At 35.3% G+C, this 22175-nt stretch overlaps 1 protein-coding gene across 1 annotated transcript in view; it reads left to right on the plus strand.

Annotated features, from left to right (window-relative positions):
- Positions 1-2103: 2103 nt before the first annotated feature.
- LOC149554264 (Guanylate-binding family protein) overlaps positions 2104-22175 on the plus strand; it is an 84889-nt gene continuing 64817 nt past the window's right edge. The window contains 3 exon segments of the mRNA XM_089789487.1: positions 2104-2646; positions 17727-17829; positions 22064-22133. Of these exon segments, the coding sequence (XP_089645613.1) occupies positions 2558-2646; positions 17727-17829; positions 22064-22133 (262 nt within the window). The 5' untranslated portion in view covers positions 2104-2557.

Below are 22175 nucleotides of genomic sequence, written 5' to 3' on the forward strand. Positions count from 1 at the left end.
TCCATTCTTATTATTGAGTTTTTGCGATAGAGCACACTCATCCTACAAATTTAGGAACTCAGTGATCGATACCTGCATCTTACATAAAAGATGAGTATGCACATGCACATATATATCTAAGCCATAAATACAATGACAGTGAGTGAGACATCATGTAGATCTCAACTTGTAGGTGACTACGACCCCCTCTCTCAACCACATCAGACACGTCAAACAAAATAGTAAAACAAACACACACACCATACACATGCAAGTATGGGGTAAGTACCATAAATAAATCACAAGTGTAAATATCATCATGTTCGATCATAAATGACACATCATTGTAAAGATAAAATAATAATCATTTGGAGACATATCACAGGAAATCCTCATGAAAGTAGTTACATTTACTAACTAAGAGCAATCAGAGCATCATCATATGAAAGTAAGTAACCATCATTATATGAATCAATTACTCTATATACCAAAGCATTGTATTTCACATATCAGTTAAGGGCTAATATGTCTACATAAGAGTTTGATAAGACTTTAGCAATCACATCTACAATGATAACAAAGGAGGGCTATTACATTCTATTACTATCCACATGAGGTTTTGTTAGCCACATGAAAGTAACGAGGAGTGGTACAACTAAACTTTGTATGAATTTTCATATACACAATTCTCTATATTTTTACATACACAATTCTGGAGATGTTTTATAGTGGAGTGCTTCCTTATGGGTTTTTGTTCCCAGAAGTGTTTTTCAATGTATATATTATGATTTTTTTAAATACGCATATCTTGTAATTCTCATTTTATTTAACCATATAAAATTTGTGATGATTATTCACCTATAATCCCAATTTCTAACTTACTTAGCTCATTTTATATACAAACTAAAGTTTTGGCAAAATGTAGAGGAGAACAATGCTCAACATTTACTTTTTTCTTTATATTTTTATCGCTTTGGATATGTTTATGTTTTCAAGGGGCCCTTACACATGCTTATATTCTTGAGTGGCTCTAGTTGCTAAAAGGTCTTGAATTATGTGTATAGAGTTGCGTATAAATAGACCATCTCAACTCATTTCAATAACGAAAGAATAAACATATTTACTTCTTTTACAAAAATTGTTTACATTCTCCCTCATGTTACCATCAATCATTAACAAAAATCAACAATCAACATTCATTGTCAAAGTACATTACTAAGAGGTCTTCAAATGCTTTCTCTCGATTGCTTGCATCAAGCCTCAACAACATCTAATGTTTACTTCAATAAAATCAATTGCCACCCCTCACGTTGATATCCATTGCTACACTTTATTTTTTGTTACTATTGTTAACTTAATCCCAATGGCAAGCTAAAAAGTTTAGGAATTTGATTGCTTTTATCGTAGTAAATCAAGCTTCTAACAATAGTCCTTAACAAAAGTATACTCATTATTCAAACATAAATTAGGGAATCTTCTCTTCAAGTACATCAATTATCTCTTTGTAGACATAACTATATTTGTAGCATGAGATTATAGTAATACATTTGCATCATAGAATATCCTATTCTCACATCTAAATTATGTCAACTTTTTGACTTAATTTGGGTCTTAATTTATACATTTTTGTAATAGTAATAAAAATCAAAATCTACATCATATTGATTTTAAGCTAAAATCCTAATCCCCCCAATTTCATGTAAATCCCATAGCTAGTATTCATCTAAATTAATATCTAAATTATTTATCTCCATATTAAAATCATATTATTATTATTTCTTTTGAAGAGAGGTAAATACTTTTGACCAAAAGGACTTTAATATAATCAACCAATACTAACATTCTAGTGAGACTCAAAGCTTGATAACAAGAATAACAAACTATAACTTAACCATCATACTATACCAACATAAGCTTAAAATCTTATTAATAAATGCACAATATATTTTCTTAGATATTTCTTAATTACAAAATTAAAGAAAATTAATCTCATATTAAAAATTCTCTCATTTTCTAATTAGATACTTTCCTTACTTTCCTTCAATGGAATCCAAATCCAAACTAGTTGAGTATTTTTAAATTAGAACTCTACTCTATTTAATTAGACACTTCCCTTGAATAAGTACAGTAGGTATCAAAGTTTAAAATCACGCACTGTTTCATCGTGAAGTAAAAAACCCCATTCAAGTTAAATGACGAGGGAACATCGATACCAAGTCTAAATCCAAGACCGAGCAACAACATGTTCGAAAGCAATCCATTCCAAAGACATTAAAAAGTCTAAAGTCTTGTGCAAATGATGGCATCTCACTGATAAGGCACAAGGCACGGTAACATAACTTCGATCGTACTCTATTCCGTTTCAGAAAAAGCTAAACATCGGTCAGGGCATAATTTCCACACTAATATACAAGTAAAAGTTTTGAAATGATGGTGATAGAAAATCTGTGACCCTCGATTCACGCGCCTCTGCCCTCAATTTGACTAGATCTAAGTTAACATAGAGGCGATTACTATTACAAGGCCGAAGCACTCTGAGAAAATTCCAGAGGCTGCTGCAAGCGAAGGCAATTGAAAAATGTCAAAGCATTTGGTTTTGCTGCTCCTATTCTTATTCAGTACATGCTGCTTTGGAGGCTCATCATCCTCATCCTATTATCATCGAGCGTGAGTGGTTACTGTGGCTCTTGTTTGCGCTTTGTCTTTTCATAGATTATTAAGGCATTGCACATTTCATAATTACAATGGCAGTCAAAGGATTGTACTTGATTGAAAAACATAACATAGATCAGCTTTTAACCAATTCATATTTATGATTATTGAAGTTTCGAATGCAATGTTTCAGATTATATATGCAATGTATATAATGTGATTCAACAGGCGAGAGTTTAAATTCTACATAATTCATATTTATCACCATTGTGTTTAAAATGTAATTTGTATTATTGAAATAAGTATTGAATACCAGATCATGGATGCATTGCCTACTATAGTTTTTCCGACTTATATTTTAAAAACATGTCATAGCTGAGCTCCTGCCCAATTGATAGTCATGATTATGATGTTTCAAATATGACCTGTTTTGGCGATTTTAGTAAGCTACGTATTGAATAGCAAACCGTAGATGCAATGCTCCTTATAGGATTTTATATTTGAATTTAAATGCATTTCATGGTTTAGCTTATAAGAAATGATTGTGATAGCGTTGAATGTGATGATTTAAATGAGTTGGGTTATTATGGAAACATACGATTGACAAAAACTGTTAAAAACTTAAAACTAAGAGTGTATGATGTATAGACACTTTACCTTTTGACTGCTTAGCGTGAAGCAATTTCAAATTCAATTCAAGCAATTTATGTCTCTAAAGTTTCTTGCTTTGAGTTGCCTAGGCCATTAATGCTTTCAATCCCCCTTTGCACCCATGTTTGAGTTTAAATCTCATACCTTCAAATTGTCAGAGGGAGGAAGCCGATGGGGCGGGGATGGGAATGGAGGTATTCAGAGTCCTTGGAATGTGAAATATATCGGCCTTGAATCTTCTTTCCCCTTGAATTGTATGTTCAAGAAAAGAATGCTTTATATATCTTTTCCCTTAAACAAGGGAATACTACAATCGAGGGCCAACTTTAGGTCATAAATATGATTAATCCAAGGTTGCATGGGTACTCATACCCACACCCCTGGTACTCATACCCACGTACCCAAGTACCGGGTACACGTATCCCACGTACCGGGTACTCGGTGGAGAGCATCATAGCTAAGGACCTTGATTAAGATTCTGATTTGTTTTTTGGTTTTTTATTTTTGTATTAGCTTGTTGTTTATCAAACTTAATTCAATACCAAATCAGTTTGAAACTTTGATACTCATTAACAGTAAAATTTATCATTGTTCAAGTCATAAGTTTATCATTTGCAATATGTCATTGTCATATGATTTAGGATCTTCTTGTTCATGTTTAAAGTCTGCCTTCTTTGTTATGCATCTAAGCATTCATCTTGTATTATTATTTCAAACATATAGCAAATCTGAAACTGAAAACAATACATTACATTTGCAAACTTTATCACTGTTCTTGTTTTAAAAAACCATTGTCATGACTCATAATTTCAGATTTTTTATAAATATAAAAGTATAATCTTTAAATAAGTTTGACATACCCAAGTACCTCTGTCCCCTATTATGAAAAATACTTTAAACATTAAACATTCAGCAATAGCATATGCATATATATATATATTTGACTTATGGCTCATATTTTCAAATTTCTTGTTTTGAATGCTCAATGTCATGACTCATGACATATATTTTGATTTTTATATTTTCTATAAAATATTAATTATATAGAAAAAATCGCCCGTGGCTATACAGCCACGAAGATGCACTTTCTTTACATTGCTTTTTCTAACTTTTTAAAAAATTGACTAAGTCCTCTCCTTCGTAAGGAAGTGCATTTTCGTGGCTGTATAGACGTTGCCGAAAAAATCAGGCATACACACATACCCCCATTCCCTATTTTGAAAAATATGCGTACCCGTACCCGTTCCCATTCCCGTACCCACATACCCGTGAAACCTTGGATTAATCTAAGAATCCAAAATGATTGAGGAATTTGCTAAATTTAGATTGAACTTCTGATTCTTCTGAAGACATCTAACTGCAGGAGGGTTCACCCAGCCTTACAATTGTAAAATTCTAATATTCTATCTTCTGTGTTCCTGACAAGAGGGTTTTCCCTATCCAGTTTGGTTTTGGCTTGAAGGTATACATTTGAAGTTGCCACCCCTGGTGAAGTACAATAGTTTCTTTTTCATATTTTAATTGGAATCAGCAGGATGTGTTGGTGATTGACTTTAACAGAGAGAAGAGATCAAAATTAACGCCTGAAAGGATGATGTTGCTTAGAGATGGAATGAAGTGGATTGTGTCTGACTCTAACAGATATGTGGGTTTTTGCAATGATAGGATGAAAATTATACAGTGTCAGATGGACTGGAAAACACATGATCTAGAAACTGGTTATGCTATGGTCATGGAAATGGAGAAAAACATCTCTTTTCATGATTTTTATATGGGTACAAAAAATCTGATTGTCATTATCTTCTTGGTAAAACAAGCGTTCCCTTCCTACCTGCTGGAAATATTGATAAGAAGTATGAGGATTGTGGGTAGGGGCTTGGACACAATGAACACACTTGCAAAATACAATTAGTACACAATAATGTGAAGTTGTTCTTTTAAGCCACTAAGTTCCCTAATAACCTCGTGGGGCAATATCTAGTTCTATGAGGACGGGTTTGCCACTTAAATTAAGGTATGCAATAATGAGGATACATCTACATTAATTTTAAAATGTTGTCACCATCTATTGTGAGTTTAGGAAAAGGGATGGGGATGTGGTTAATGTCCTTCTAATGGAGTTTCTTGGTAACTACGCCAAATTCTTGTTCTCAGGCCCATTCATGCTCAGCTGACCGAATTAACAGGTTAATGCATATATTGATGATTCAAATTTGGGAAGATTTGAGTGAAACAATTCGAAAGTGCTTGGAAAGTATTGGGCAGAATAAGTCAGACCAGGAAACTGGCTATTGTGACGGTATGGCTGAAGTCTTTAGCACAAGTAAAATGTTATGGCAACTCAAAATAATAGGTCCTATGTAATTTCGAAATAAGTGTCTCCAACACTTGTTTAAAACGTAATTTAAAAAGGTGCTTCTGGATGTAATTTAAAAGTTTTAAAAAAATACTTGGAGGGCAAAGTGGATTAAATAGAAATGAAAATAAATTAATAGGCCCAAAGTAGATGCCTATGTAAAAGAGGTCAAGGCTGAAAGCAAAGCATTCATTGTGTCATTAATGGAAAATGAATTTTTAGATTTAAACTCTTAAGGACAAAACCTGTTAAATTGGCATGTTCTGAAAGATGAAACCCTTGTTGATATCGATTCAAGTTGAGGATAAAGCCCCTCAAGTCTATTGGAGCAACTCATATCAGTTGGATGTGGTTTTAATATTTTATTTGTGAACATGCAGTGGAATATAGTGAGACTGTATTGTCCTTATCAGCAGTGCCAAACTAAATCTGTATTATGAGGTGAATTGGGGTCTTTAACTTGCTGTACCTTCCTGTGAATCAATCGTGAGAAGTGACTTACTATATTGTTGTTGCACACTGTGAGTTTGCCTTGATCTACCCATATTGTTAGAAAACCATTGATTTTTTAGTAATTATTATTGATTGTGACGTGCCACTACACCAAAAGACTGGCCTAGTGGTGAGGATGAGCATCAAGGGTGTTAAGGGAGGGGTTTTGTCCTTCAAAGGATCAATTCAGTAGCACAAAACAAACACACAGGCCCCACCATTTTGAATTTGGTGCACACTTGCTGACACAATGAAGGAATGCCCATTGGAGCTGTCCACCACCATGCTTTGAAAGGCTTGACCTTGAGACCTCGTTCTTGATACAATTGCAGTGTGCCACTATTCCGAAAGGCTGGCCTATTGGTGAGGATGGGCAACAAGGGTGTTAAGCTAGGGTTTTATCCCCCAGAGAATCCACAAGGTAAGCATGCATCAAACACATGTAGGCCTCATGATGCAGGAGCATCCTAGGTGTAAGGGCAATCTTGCATCACCAAAAAATATTTCACTTTCTGTCTTTTTAGTAAGGGTTGTTTCAGTGCAGAGTTACTATTTGTGGAAACTTACTATTTTTAGTAAGCTGGTCGTACGAGCTCAGAATGTTCTGATTTCATAGGTGGAGGTTCTTCTTAGATATATTAGCCTACTAGTTGAGTCTCATTGCCATATCATATGTATTGGTGAAGTTATTAAGGAATTTCAGTATAAATTTTTGGTATAAAAACTTTGAGCTCAATTTTGAAGGTCTTAGAGGCTTCGAAATGAAGTCAAACCTTGATTGATGGATGGTTGTGCAATTATGTGTCGGGGTAGATCAGGAGCTGCCATTTCCAAAAAGTGGTTATAATAGCCAATTGGGTCTATGGTTGAAAAGTTATGGCCTCTGAAAGTTGGGCTACTTGAAAATATAATTTGTAATTGTTTTGAGCTGACTCTAATATAATAAATATGATAATTTTAGTGTTGGTTGGTCTCAAAGGTTAGGGCTAAAATGTCTAGAACTTTCCTGGGTGGTGGAAAATTGCCTACATAAGAAAGACCCGTAGGGTTGTCTAGGGCAGTTCTAGGTGGTTGTTCATAGCTTTGTCTTGCAGAATATTGTAAGGAAAAGGCCCATGTGGCTTTGCATATTGTATTTTGGAAATCTATAATCCCATACTTTCAAAGATAATAAGAAGCTCATTCTCTGTTCTTGCAAATTGCTATTGTTTTTCTATTTCTATTTTGTGTTTGTGGTATTAAGGGTGACTAGCCTTCATCACCTCTCCATTTGGAACAAGGGTTAAGAATATTCTTGAATAACTTTCTATCAGGTTTAGCTGTTAATATTGTGCTACAGTATTGTGTTTTCTGAATAAACAAATTTCTAAAGGAGTCTCCAATATCAGCATTGAAGGAGATTGATTATTGAGCAATAATACCATTTGGGTGCATAGGTTAATGATATTCTAATTTTATTTTCCATGGATCTGATCTGACTATAGAATTTGTCCCTAATGTTTACACTTGTTGTTTATAAAATATCAACCGTAAATCAGCTGTCATAGTTACATTTTGATTTTCTATTATGTCTGATTAATAGTGAATTTGAGGCTATAAATCAGCTTTAAAGAGTTTACATTTGCTGTTTTAAGTTTCATGTATGGCTGACAAGGGCTTACAGTTATCATTGATGTCTTTTAGATAGCAGCCAGTAACTGAGTAAATAAAGTTAATGATTGATATATTATCTAAAATATAGGTTTATGAATATTCTGATTTTACTTGCCACAGTTCAGATCTGACTATAAAATTACTGGAGTGTTCAAAGACAGTCATGGTCTTTTGATGGTGAAGAATAATACCCTTGTTACCTGTTGTCTTACCAATGGTGGATGTGTAAAAGTATTAGGAGGTGAGAGATATATTAGCAGTGACCTTTTCATTATCATAGATGCATATGTTAATGTTTGTAGCGATAGGAGACATCATTTGTACCTGTGATGGTTGTGATTATTGCGGTATTGATGCTCCATTATTCTCAAGCTTATTCAATTTGGATATGCTGCTTAGAGCTATTGTTATTTGGCTCCTTTGTTTGTGTTGCCTTTTGAATTCGATCACACTTCATTCTCTTTATTCCAATAGAGTAGTATAGAACCGAGACTCGGACCCGGCCTTGACTCGGCAAGGGTAACTCAACTTGGGAACCGGCTTGGACTCGCCTGTGACTCAACAGTGACTCGGCGAAGTGACAAAACCCCTAAAATATAGAGATTTTTAAGGATTTAAAGAACATTCCATGCACCCATTATTAAATAAAGCTTAAAGATACAATAACATCATGAAATAGAAGGTAATTTGATCACATACATAAACATACATTGATTACATAAGTACAAAGGTAAATTTTAGATGTATTTAGAAAATTTAAAAACTAAAATAAAAAATCAAGTGAGTCAGATGAGTCAGCCAAGTCAGCTAGGCAAGTTAACTGAGTCAACTAGGCGAGTTAGGGAGTTAGGCGAGTCACCCAAGGTGATTCACTGAGCTTAGGTTACCCGACTTGCTGACCCGGGCAACTCGCCTGATTTGCAGCGAGTCTCGTTACTCTGCATAGTAGCCTATCTTCATGTGTGTATGTGGAGCCCGACTGTCTCATTGCTGCCAGCACATATGCCTTCATGTCATCTTGTCGTCCTCATAATTAAGGCATTGAATATTTTGAAGGTGAGTAGGCTATCTTTTATAATTTTCACCGTCCATGTAGTGAAGTATGAAGAGCAAGCCTCGTCAGAGATTTCTTTGGTATTCTATGCTTACTACAATCGCAAAAGTTGAATTGTCATCATCTCTTAGGAATTTATTATATATCTTGTCTACCTTACCACAAGGATCGATGATATAGTGACTGTGTGGTTATTCACAGTGACATAAATTCACACATTTTTGTGTAATTTCTGTTGTCTCTTTATCTTGTTGGTGTTTGGTCTACTGTCCGAATTGACATTCTGTATGGGTTTTAGTTACGATGGGGAGTCTAGTGTGATAATGATTCAAGTGTAAGTCTGTGAGACAATATTATATCTAAAACAACAATCTTTGTGAGGTGTCATCGTATCTATATCAAATGATCTTTTGTATCCTCTTCAGACATCTTGGATATGATTTGGGTGTGATCATTTTGTGTGCTGATCATTCTTGTATTGAGTATGTTGTGAATACGCAAGGCTTACAATGCGATCTTTGTGTGTAGAGAATACAACAGTAGTTTTGGCTGATTGATTCAGTCATTCTCATCTCTCTCTATGTAGTCATTGCATGGTTGATTTTGCGTATGATTTGGATAATTCTCAAAAGTGATGACATTATTCTCTAAAGCAGTTATTCTAGAAATGTCTATTGTGTGATAACAGACTTTGTTAAGAAGTCATCCATTTGACATAGCTTGTGAAGCATCGTTTTGATTATTCAATAAAGGATCTATTTTTGTGGGCCTGAGTTTTTCCCCTCAGGCTGGAGGGTTGTCTCAGGATAAAATTCTAGTATTGTTCTCATCTTGTGTGTTTTTGAGTTTCAGAATTTTGTTTCTTTGCTCTTTTGGTTCTAAACTTAACATGGTTTCAGGGTGAGTTAAAGAAAATATCCAGAACCAGAACTCTTAAGCTTCAAAATATTCTTTTCTGTTCTCCTAGCTTATTTATTTCAGCTTCCAACAATGGTGAATGAACTCAATGTTGAAGATAGGCTGGATGGTGCATCCAACTTACTTCATGGAATTCATAGTTTTAGTTGCTCCTAAAGAAAATGATCTTCTCAACTACTTTAAGTCTGATGTAGCTGAACCTTTTGATGACATTGAGAAAGCTCAATGGAGAAAGAATAGTATCACGACAAGGAAGATATGGATTGATTCTGTTAAGGATCATCTTGTACGTATTATATCCAAGTTGAATTCAGCCAAAGGGATGTTTGAGAGTCTTACAAGTTTTGTATGAAGACAAGAACACTAGCAGAGCTCCGGCCTTGAGTAGTCAATTCCTTCATATTAAAATGGCTAGAGGAGAATCAGTTGTCTCATGCTATTGGGGATTCAATTGAGGACAAATATTTGGTTATGCTAGCTATGAATGGACTCCCTCATTCCTGGGAAACTTTAATTCAAGGAATAAATGGAAGACATGAATACCCAAGTTTGATTGTCCAAGTGTTGGTTGCATTCAAGATTAATGGATGCAAGAGAAAACGGTCAAATATCTCATCATGAAGAAGATCACGTTCTTGCTGCTTATACATCTAAAAGGAAAGGCAGTGAATGGTAAAAAGGAAATTTCAAGAGAATTAGAGATAAGGATTCAGATTCAGCCCTTGAACCAAAGAAGAAGAAGGATCTCTCTAGCATTCAATGCTTTAGACGTGACAAGTATGGTCACTTTTCTAGAGATTGTTTATCAAGACCAAAGCATCAAGCTGCTGCTGCAAATGTTGATGTTGCTTCACCCCATAAAGAACTTAGTGACAATTCAGAAGGATTTTATTCTTTATTTTTCCCTCTACAAATAGATGCCATATTATAATCTTGTGTTAAATATTGATTCTGTGGCTTTAAGGATGTATTAGGGCTCTCAGCATTAAGTCTGATCCAAATACCTCTTTTGTTTACATACTATACTGGCAGATCTCTTTAACATTTATGTGCAAGCATTGAAGGTTTGTTTGGCTATCTATTGGTGGCATTGAATGAAAGGGGAAGTTGTGAATGGATCCAAACTACTAACTGAAGGTCTGCCCTGCATTCTATCCTTCTTTGAGTTTCAAAGTATTTTGAGTATGTTTTGAGTCATTATGGTTGTCAAACTTGTTGGCGGAAAAACAAGTGTCCTTGTTGTGAGTATTGTACTTTTTCTTCTTTTTGGTGGGTAAGAGGCCGTAGCCAAGAAAACTATTTATAGACAAAATAAATTTCACACCTGCATTCATTGTGGGCATCAGTAGGAAAGAATGGAGGAAAGAAAACCTGTGGACGTGCCCAAATCTAATTAAAGATAAAAAAACTACAAAATACAAATCAATTTGCTTGTTTAAAACACACGAGACCTGTTTTATGATCGTTTACGGGGTTACATCACAACCTCTTATTACTGCATGTATAATACAATTCCCATTCCTATTCAAACCATATGAGCTACTTATGAATTTACAAGCTTCCCATCTGGATATACAATTTTATAGCCCTATCGAGAGTAGGGAGAGTTTCCTACTTCCAACTCCTTTTACTGTCAAACTTGTAAGCAAAGAATCTTCCTCCTCCTTATGAGGGTTAGCTTGACATATATAAGCAAACATCCATGATGTGAAATATTACTGCCCATACAAATACACCTTGAAAATACAGATAAAATGGGCACCCATAACTAGTAATCATCACACAACAATCAAACTATAAAGTTAACCCTTCTCAACAATAGCAAAAAGATACAATCTGGACATTCATCATAAAGTAATGAAGTAAACATATAAGGGAGATGATAGTAATCATAATGATATGAACATAGCCTTTCAAATGAATCTCTATACTACCATTAGTACATGTAGGCCATGTTAATTCTTAATGTGCATTTATCCCTAAACTCCCATGGAGATAATAGAATCCATTTCAAACACATAATAGATAAGTGATTTGTGGCCAATATCTCAATCATGCATAGGTTATCCTCATCAACATATAAGTCAAATGACAACACAATCATCCGACATGCCAAAAATAATAACATGAAGTTACTCTAATGTTGCATAGCTTTACCCCCGTATCATAAGGAGAGTAAATTGAAGGGGAGGTACACCAATCCCAAACCAAAACATACATAGCACGAGTGCTAAATACTGAAGAGCTACTATGAGTCCAACACATCAAATGTCTACATCTGGATGGAAGGGAAATGAATATTTATTCCACCAGGTTGATCACCAATCTTCAGCTCCTCCAATCCATACTCCATTCGCCCCTTTGTTTGCTAATGTATCTGCTAAACCATTACCTTCCTGATAGATAAGGTTGATAATATAATGTATAATTTTTTTAGGATTTATGCCATTCTTTTCATTAATCCATTTAGAAGCCATTTTGGAGTTTTATCACTCCTAATGGCATTAATAGTGATAGCCGAATCACCTTCGATTTCAAGGTTTTTGATTTTTAAATTCATGCATAGTAAAAGATCTATAAGGAGAGAGAACTTTGTGAAGTTGTTGATGCTAGCCCAATGGGTTTAGTAAGGCTAGTATAATCTTGCCCTTCAATCATGGATACAACATCCAATCCTTGCCACCCCTAGGTTCCCCCAAGATGCACCATTGAAGTTTAACTTAAACCATCCCACTTGAGGTGCTCTCTAGGCAAACATTTTTCTTTTTTCATCATCTCCTTTGTTAGTATTACCAATAGGGGAGGGATCTTCAAACCATTTAAGCCGATCACCACTTAGGCCAAAGAGGAGAACGACCAACATTAGTATTAGTAGATGCTTGGTGATCAGGTTCCTCATCAAAAGAATCTGGATCAATCTCAGGTGAAGCATCTGCAAATCAAGATGATCCTGCAGGAGAAACTGGACGTGTCTGTACAAGGATCATTGGTATAGGTGGAGCTGTAGGAGCTATTGGAGCCCTCCCATTAGGTCAACCTAATGGAAGCCTAACTAATGGAAGCCTAACTCTAAAATCATGAGCCTTCATAGGCTGGTCTGCTGGGTCAAGAACAAAAGAAACAAGCATGAATGGGCCTCATTGCTAATCAAAGACTACATCACGACTATATAGGAGACGAGATGTCTCAATGTCGATCAAGCGGTAGGCTTTGTGCAAACTACTATATCCAACAAGCATGAGTTTATGACTTTTGGCATCCAACTTGGTCTGTGACGCATCAGAGATCCAAACATAAGCAAGGGAGCCAAAAACCTTCAAGTGACTGATTCTAGGCTTGCGACCTGACCAGGCCTCTTCCAAAGTTTTACCTTTGACCACCACTGTGGGTGATTGTTTTAAAAGATAAACTGCAGTGTTGATTACTTCTGCCCAGAATTTCTTCAGAACATGTCTGTGTTCGAGCATGGATCGAGCCATCTCGGTGATTGTTTTGTTGCGATGTTCAACTACACTATTCTGTTGTGGTGTGTGGGGTGTGGTTAATGGGTGTTTGATGCCACGAGTATTGAAGAAGCTAAAGAAGTCATTAAAACAAAATTCCCCCTATTGTCTGATCTAAGAGTAATAATAGATTTCTCAGACTCTTTTTTAACTAAAGGTTTAAACTTTTGAAATACATGAAATGCATTTGATTTCTTTTTAAGAAAATACACCCACATTTTTCTATCAAAATCATCAACAAACAACAAAAAATACCTGGACCCAAGAATAGGAGTGGCCATAGGGCTGTAGATATCGGCATGAACAAGTTGAAGTACTTGAGAATCTCGCCATGAATTGCCACTGGGGAAAGGTGTGTGATGTTGCTTCCTAGCCTGGCATACATCACAAACTCCAAGTTGCTGAGTTTGAATCTTTGGCATACCAAGAACAAGCTCTTCCCGAACAAGATGAGAGATAATGCATATTTAAGTGCCCATACCATTGCTGCCAAAGTGTGCTAATAGAAGACAGCCATAGCTAAGTCCCGAGAATACTAAAATCAATAAGTCAGAAAAGATCATGATCCTCAAGACCTACTGCAACAATAGACTAAATCGCCCTGCCAATGATGGTACACTGATGTGAACTAAAGGTGACATCCAAGTGTGGAGAATGTCGCAGCAATTGATTGACTGAGAGTAGATTTAGTTCCATCCCTAGAACATAGTACACATTGAGAAAAATGAGATTCCTTTGAGCAGATTGAATCTGAATGTTGCCTTTATCGACAATGGTGTACTCTTCTCCGCCACCAAAAATAACAGAATTTGAGTAAGGTTAGTTAGTGAACTAGTCTCTGCAGAGGGTGAAATGATGAGAGGTACCCGAATCAGTGTACCAGGCATACGACTTCACATGATCTGTTGGTCTTTTAGCCATGAAGGCATAAAAGGCAGATTTTGTCTGCTCAATGCACACTGCACTGTTCACTTTAAGCTGCGAACCTAATTGCTTAGATTGGGCAGCTAAGCGTTTCCTACATTCAACCTTCATGTGACCAAACTTGTGATAGTACTTGCATTGAATGTTTTTCTTTTGGGAGCCTTCTGAAGTTGAAGCAAAGGACTTGTGTTGAGAAGACTATTGAGACCTGCTTTTATTCTTTTGAAAGGATTTAGCAGCAAAGGCTTGCTCTGTGGAGGGGGAGCTAGAATTGCTACCGAACTGTTGTTTCCACTGTTCTTGCTGAAGCAAAAGTGTGTAGAGATCGGTGAACTTCAAATCAATACCAGAAGGCGTAACGTTGAGAGTCTCAATAAAATGCTCGTAGGACTTGGGTAAACTTTGGAGAGTGGTAGCCACAATGTCTTTTTCCTCCATCTTGTGACCAATAGCAAGCAATTGATCAAAAATTTCCTGAATCCTATTCAGGTGAGCTTGGAGTGATGTTTTCTCATCCATGATAATAGAAAATAGAGTGTCCTTCAAGAAGAAAGCTTTGCTTTTGTCAAAAGTCTCATGAATATTTTTGAGATGTGCCCATATCTCGATAGCTGTCTTGCCGAATGGAATCTGAGCGAGATGATCATCAGCTACGGATAATTTGAGAAGCATCATCGCCTCTCGATTATTCAGATCCCATGTATTCTGATCAGTACCAAGGGCAGTCGAATGTTGTGTAACACCCAAAACAATTTGATCGGTATTCCAATATTCAAAAATTGCTATTATCCACTACTTCCAAGTGCTATAATTCCAACTATTAAATTTTGAATTGCTCTCGAGCATAATATTAGTCAATGATGCCATAACATGTTTTTCAATGAAAAAGTGTGAAAATTTGTGAAGGCACATTCTTCGAGGCAAAAAAATGAAAGATGCAAAAAATTTGAAAGGTGACCCAGAAGAAAGCTCAAAAAACCTTGAAAGAATATCTTGTCGGTTTTCGGATGCACTAGCTTGAGAATTGAGCCACCCAGAAAAATCAGATGACAACCTAGTTGGGCTCTCGGAAAACCCAACAAGAGTTTGTAATCAAAACTTTTTCCGAGCCCAAAATTTAGGGTTTTGAGCAAAACCCTAGCTGGCGGTCTTGAAGATTGGATGTGCAAAAAAATTGGCGATTTGCTTGAGAAAAAAGGCCGATTTGTTTCCCAAAGCATGACTACAGGCAGAGACAATGCTAAAGATCAGAGTTTGAACTCTAAACAATGGTGGATTTGGCAATCACAGGCGTTGAAAAATGCAGAGCCGTTTATAAAAAATCACGTCAAAATGACTTGTTTTCGTTGAAGATCTGGTCATGAGTTGAGGAGCTTGTAGTGAAGATGACCTTGGAGAAGAAACAACGAATATGAAGATTGGATTTTTCAGAATAAAATGCCTAAGAGAAAAATGCAATTTTTGTAGACAAATTTGTAGATATTCGTATTTGAAACTCTAGCCGAAACTAGGTATTTGGAAGCAGGTAAAACCAAGAAAAGATTAATTTCAAAAATAAAAAACAGAGAATTTCAATAAGAAATTATTATTTTTGAAAAAATCAACCATGCTTTGATACCATATTATGAAGTAATTGGTAAATTACTTGCTTGTTATTAACAAAGACCAAGAGGTCTATATATACAAAAGAATGGAATGATGTTTTCTTAGGAAACGATCGTAAAGAATATAAACTTTCTAGTCTAGCTGAGAGAAAACTAATAGTTATGTACAACTAACTAAATATTATAAACATTCTAATATTTACAACAGATTACAAATAGATTACCTTTAACTAATAATAGATGCTTATCTATTATCGTAATATCAAATTCATGAAAAATAGTTAGAATTTCCCTACTTTTGGAAGTCTTTGCGCCCTAATGGTAGAGGTTTTTCTTATAGAATAGATTAAAACTAAAAATAAGTTATAGAATAGAGAACATCTACTTTTGAAAGGCTTTATGCCCCAATGATAATAAATTAGACAAAAAAGACTCAGAGCCAAACCGGTATGCTTTCAATCAACCTTTGAGTTGGTGTTAGTTTATTGGTATCACCGTTTCCAGCTACTAGATTGAAGTGTAGTTAGAGATTTCATCTTGCCTATTACTTGCTTTGTGGGTAAGTGGATTCTTTCTAGAAATCTAAGAGGAAAAAAAATTGGTAACACCCTTTACACATCTCTCAACTTCTTGCTTACCTTGAGTTGATCCAAGGAACAGTGAGAATGAGGAGTCTTCTGTTTAAGGTAGGAGAGACTTTGTCTCATACACTGTGGCTGCTCATCCTATTTTGTGATTGGATTTTCACAAAACTGTCGATTGCAAAATATCCTCCCGACATACCTAACACAAATAATTCTATAAACAACACGGACAAGGACAAACCATAAATTGAAGTGAAAAAAATAAAAAATGAAATTATAGAGTTCATTTTAATTTTAAAAAATCAAGGAAAATTAGATAAAGAAAATGTAACAAAAAACCTACCTCTTTTGTTGGAATTTTCCTCTATATTGTCTTTGAGAACAAATTAGCAGATGCAGCCGTGTACAAATAGCACAAGAACCAACTTTGAGCATGTATCAATCAATTCTCAACTCTCTTTAAGCAATGGCAAGCCAAAATTATAGTTCAGCAATGGAGAAAAATAGTTTTGTTTTTCATTCTATTGTGCGTTGAAATAGGTTTTACCTTTGTAAAGTATTTAGCAGTCAAATTGGGTTAGGGAGGGGGGTCGATTTGACCCTTTTGGCATCAAAATAGCTCTGTAAAAAGTTAAAAAAATCTAAAATTTGTTGTGTTAGTCAGCAGATGGCTGAATTCCGCCCTGGTTCATCTAGGCTCAGTAGGGCCGAACCCACAGGCAATGGGCTAAACCCTGTCTGGATCCACAATGAACTCTTTCCAGACCGGTGTCAGGACTTGGGGGCTTCCTATGGAGAATCTGGTAATGTAATGAATAAAAATAACTCAACTAAATGATTCTAAGTAAATAAAATAGCTCCAAATTTAAACTCTTACTATTTTTTAGATAGATTTATCGGAGATATCTATACTAGTATTGTGTACTCTATTTATGTTCCTTTAATAACTATCCTTTTGTCAAGGAAAACACTATAATCTGTTTAATGAGTATATATTGTAATTCCTGACATATTGTGAGCTGAGTGTAAGGCATTTGAATGACTTATTAGCATCTAAAGGATCAACAGTAGATAAATTTGGAAAACTTAGTTAACTTTATGTGTGGAACATCCTGGACGTATGCTATGTACTCTATAGAATTTATGATTTTTTTGAAGTTTACTTTTCAGTTACAGACAATAATGCTCTGTTTTGAAATAACCATGGATTGCCCACTATTTTGCTGTTTAAAGCTATTTTATGCAAGGCCAATTTTTTTTTTGTAATTATAAGACTCATAATTTCAGTTATATTTTTTTGCATTCTTTTTTCAGTTTAGTTAATAACTTAATATGACTGCAAATGATCTGGTGCAGTTTCCCTATAATAGAGCCAGATGCTGGGCATACAAAATTAATCCTTTCAAATGAAGGATTGGATGTGATTTCCAGAATAACAAATCCTATTGCAGTAGTTGCGGTATGTATGTTACTATTTTATGAAATTTTCATGATACACAAATATTCTGTATATTTTATAAAAACTGGAATTGTTTTTAGCCTTTTTATGCTTTAATATTTCAAACAGGGGTCTGTGTTTTATATCTTAGTCTTAAATTAATGGTATTATTCATTGAAGATTATGATTCAGAAAGTTCACTGGGTTCCCATAAATTGGCTTCCCCAAATTTAGAAAGGCTACTCCTCCAAGTAGAAGACCAAAATTTAGAGATTGCCTCTAACAACCCTTCCAACATGTTTATTCTCCAGGGTTCTTTTATGTAGTAAATGGACATGGCCAAACAAGTCATTTTTTTGCTTGCACAAGGTATAGGGTTAGAGACTATCCATTGCCAGTTTGCAAAATGCATGATCAAGACCAATGCGTAATTTTGCAAGTCAGGTTTTATTGTTAGGGGTGACTATACTTTTCAGTAGGGCATCGGCAAAGATTGTTGGGCTGCATTTTCTTTTGCAACTCTTTTTCTGCAGAATGAAATCTAATGCTTCTTGTTAATCATAAATTTCATGTATAGAATCAGTGGTATTTCTTGTGGAAGAACTTGAATTAAAATTTTGACTGGGAATTTAGAAAGTCATCTTTCCAACTAGAGGACAAAAATTTGAGTAATTCTTTCATATTCATTTTAACATGCCTATATTTTATGCTTCTTTTAGATAGGACATGGACATGATCAAAGTTTTCATCATTTTTGGTTTGCACTATTTATAGGATTAGAGAATATCTATCACTTAGATACATGGCCACCTTTGTGGGGAACCACTAAAGAATTTTGCAATTTAGGTTTCCATTCTTATAGATTACTATACACTTTTCAGTCGGATGTTAGAAATGATAAGGGCCATGTCTTCTATTGATTTTTCTTTTTGGGAATGAAATCTATTCTTCTTGCTAATCGCAAATTTTATAAATGAAACAGAATACGTAGGTCTACCATTTTCAGTCAATAAGCAATAAGACTATTTTTATTATCAACATATTTTTTGTACATATTAAACTATTATAATTCTCTATGCTAGTATTTTGATTCCCATCCTTTGCTGTGACTACTGAAACAGCATTTTCAGTAAATAATTTTCCAAATTATAAGGGTAAACTTCCTTTGACCTAGAGGCTAAGGATTTTAGAGAGAATGTAATTCAAACAAACTTAATAAAAACATTTCTTTTTGTTTGTTCGATCTAGGCACAAAGCAATTTGAACTTGTCTGCACTAGACAAGAACTTTTATGTGTAAAAGCTATCTACTTGTCATGCCTCTTTTGGGGACATTCATATATTTTTCCGTGAAATCACAATTCCAACTAAAAATAAGAAATGTAATATAATTAAGAGTATAAACTTACCAATTGGAAAGCCTTTAAACTGGATAAATCTAGGCTTAGATCCTAGGCACAATATTAGCCACTTGTAAATTGACATTAAATTATAGATCAAGATGATTTCTATTTTTTCTAACATTAGTATACATCATAGAATCATTTAACATTCTCATAATAAGATCTAATTAGAGCATTGGCCATTCCAATGTGGATTCATGATAACCTAATTAGGAATTTGTTGAAATGTTTTTGTATTGCTTCTCAAGGTTTATCGACCTTGTACTACAAGAGCATGGAAGGTGGGTTTCTCTTCCATCCCTCAATCCCTCCATTCCACCTCCTGGTCCATGAGCATGGAAGGCTGGCCTTCTACCTTGGGGTGGTGTACTTGATAGGATCTCAAGCCTAAGGGTACACTATGTCCCTTGGCTCACACACATAACATTTATCTTAGGGTGGTGTACTTGATGGAATCTCAAGCTCAAGACCACAGTAAACCCCTTGGTCCACATACATAACATTCATCTTGGGCTGGTGTACTTGGGTCTCCTGAACTCTTGCTTATGCTGATCCATTGCTTCTCCCCAGCCCCTCTTTTTATAATTCCATGAAGGGATGAATAGTTACTAATTCATAGCCATTCACCACAAAGGATACAGCTCTCCTAAGAGAAGCATCGCTTTCTTAAAGCTAATTGCCATTCTACCAGCCACTGTATTGTTTAGGAAAATACACATCCTTCTTGGAGATCATTACCCATGATAGATGCTTATTTGCATTTTCTATGCTGGGATAATTAATTACTAATGGCTGGGATTTGAGTTTGTAAATCCCTATCTCAGTTGGGGGTATGACACTACTTTTGAAAACTAATCTAACACCACTAAAGGATATTTACAATTTTCAACTAAACATAGATATTGAAAATCAGAGATGGAACACATTTGGGCTGATTCAACATAAACATGTAGCCATGAAGCACATAGACTATGACTTTGTAGAGAATGAGAGGCCCACTCATTCATTTTTAAACAACAATAATGTTATCCAGAATAATTTCATGAACTTAGTCTGATTAGGCCACACAATCTGCAGAAGCAAGTGATGGATCTTTAGGGCCAAGGCCTTGAAAACGATCTTTAATGAGATTTTATGTAAAGTGGCAGGTTGTGAATTGCAAATGTCTTTAGGGTCACTGGCCTAGGTAAGAATTTGGTGTTTCCTTTGTTAATCAGTTGGCCCAGAGATTGGTTGTGATGGGCCTCTAAATAGACCTTATGTAAATCAGAACCCACACAAGACCAAAAGGCTTTGTAGAATTCACAAGGAAAACCATCACACTTAGGGGCCTTGTTATTGGCCATGGAATTGACTGCTTCTTTGAAGTCTTTGACAGAGAGAATATGTTCAGAAAAAGCTCTTTGGGCTTTGCAAAGCTGAGAAGGCACAACATTGAGACAATCTTGACGGGCTTTGTCTCACTAATGCGAGGACTCTTGTTTGCTGAAAACTTTCAAATAATTGCAAACAGATGTTTGGGGAATGTTTGATACCTCAGAGAGCATTACATGACTGTCCTTTATTCTTTTGATACCAAATGAGAAATGAAATGCATGAAGAGCTAGAACAAACTCTTTAAAGGCATGACCCCCCACCTTAAGCCAGTGAAGTCTGGCTTTGATTTTTTATGCTTCGGGTGGTGTAATTGCTTGTAATTTGCTTTTGGAGGCACAGTTGAGGAATCCTAGCTTGCAAGTGGGGGGGGGGGGGAAGGGTTGATGGCAAGAGCCTCTGTTGCATGGCTAGGGACGTCATAGAGGGAATGTAACCTTAAAGCACAAGTAGTTTTTCGTTCCTGAGAAATTGTTTGGTTTTTGTTCCCAAGAAATTGTTTCTTTGTACAATGTTAAGACTTCCTCTAATTTTAGGTTAGTTTCATGTGGGTTGGACAATGGAAACTTAAGCTTGAACAATTACTACTAAAGTTTAAGCTTTAACCTACAAATCAACAGTCAGTTACTACCCGCAACAATTAATAAGAAGCTGAAAATGATAACATTCCAAGAAGCAAAGTTCAATGGTCACTACTTGTGTTGAAGCGAGGCATTACTCTTTGACATGAAGAAATTGAATTCAGGCCTCAATACAAAAGCCAGCTAACATGACATGTAAAGTTGAAAATTTATATCAAGAAACTAGATAAATACTAAAATATTTTTTCCCTAAGGCTGTACCAAAAGCTATGTGCTTAATGGAGAAATAAAGAAAGAAGACGAATTTCCATGAATGAACAAGTATTTCAAAACACAAGTTAACATACCACTGGATTATGGTTGATGTAGAAAATATACCCTAAGGAAGAAAGGAGACAGCAGTAATATAAATGAAAACGTTGTCTCAATTCACCCAACTGTTCTAACTTCTAGTTGCTAACTATAAGGATTAAATGTGCCAAAACTGGTTGGAGGAACTGATTTGGACATCCATTGGAAAATCAATAGCAAAAGTAATTCATTTGAAAATTTCACTCCTAATCTGTAACTTGTAACTGAATTTGTTGTGATGTAGGGTTAAGTATGCTCTTATTGTGCTGTGATGTTCCAGGCAAACAATTTTGATTTTCTTATTGGTAGGAACAGAACACACCAAGTTTGCTAGATTTTGTAGCCACTCTGGGATTTCTGTTCTAGATTAAAATGAATTTTCCAAATTAATAATTTGAGTGATGCTTTTTTTCCATAGAGGTTGTCATTCTGTCTGTTTTGAGTGCATTGATTTTAACCTTCTGCAATTATCTACGTTGTTCTAATCTTCTGTAACCTAAACCAGAGTTTGTTTACATAAGATTGCTTTTCTTGGTATGTGTTGCAGGCAATTGGTCCTTATCGTTCTGGCAAATCATTTCTTCTTAATCAGCTTCTATCTCTTTCTTGTGATGAAGGTTTTTTCACTCCCCAAAATTAATTATTCGCATGCATATAAT

The sequence above is a fragment of the Cupressus sempervirens genome, chromosome 6 (assembly GCF_028749045.1).
Source record: "Cupressus sempervirens isolate cs-2001-9-10 chromosome 6, ASM2874904v1, whole genome shotgun sequence".
Lineage (NCBI taxonomy): Eukaryota > Viridiplantae > Streptophyta > Pinopsida > Cupressales > Cupressaceae > Cupressus > Cupressus sempervirens.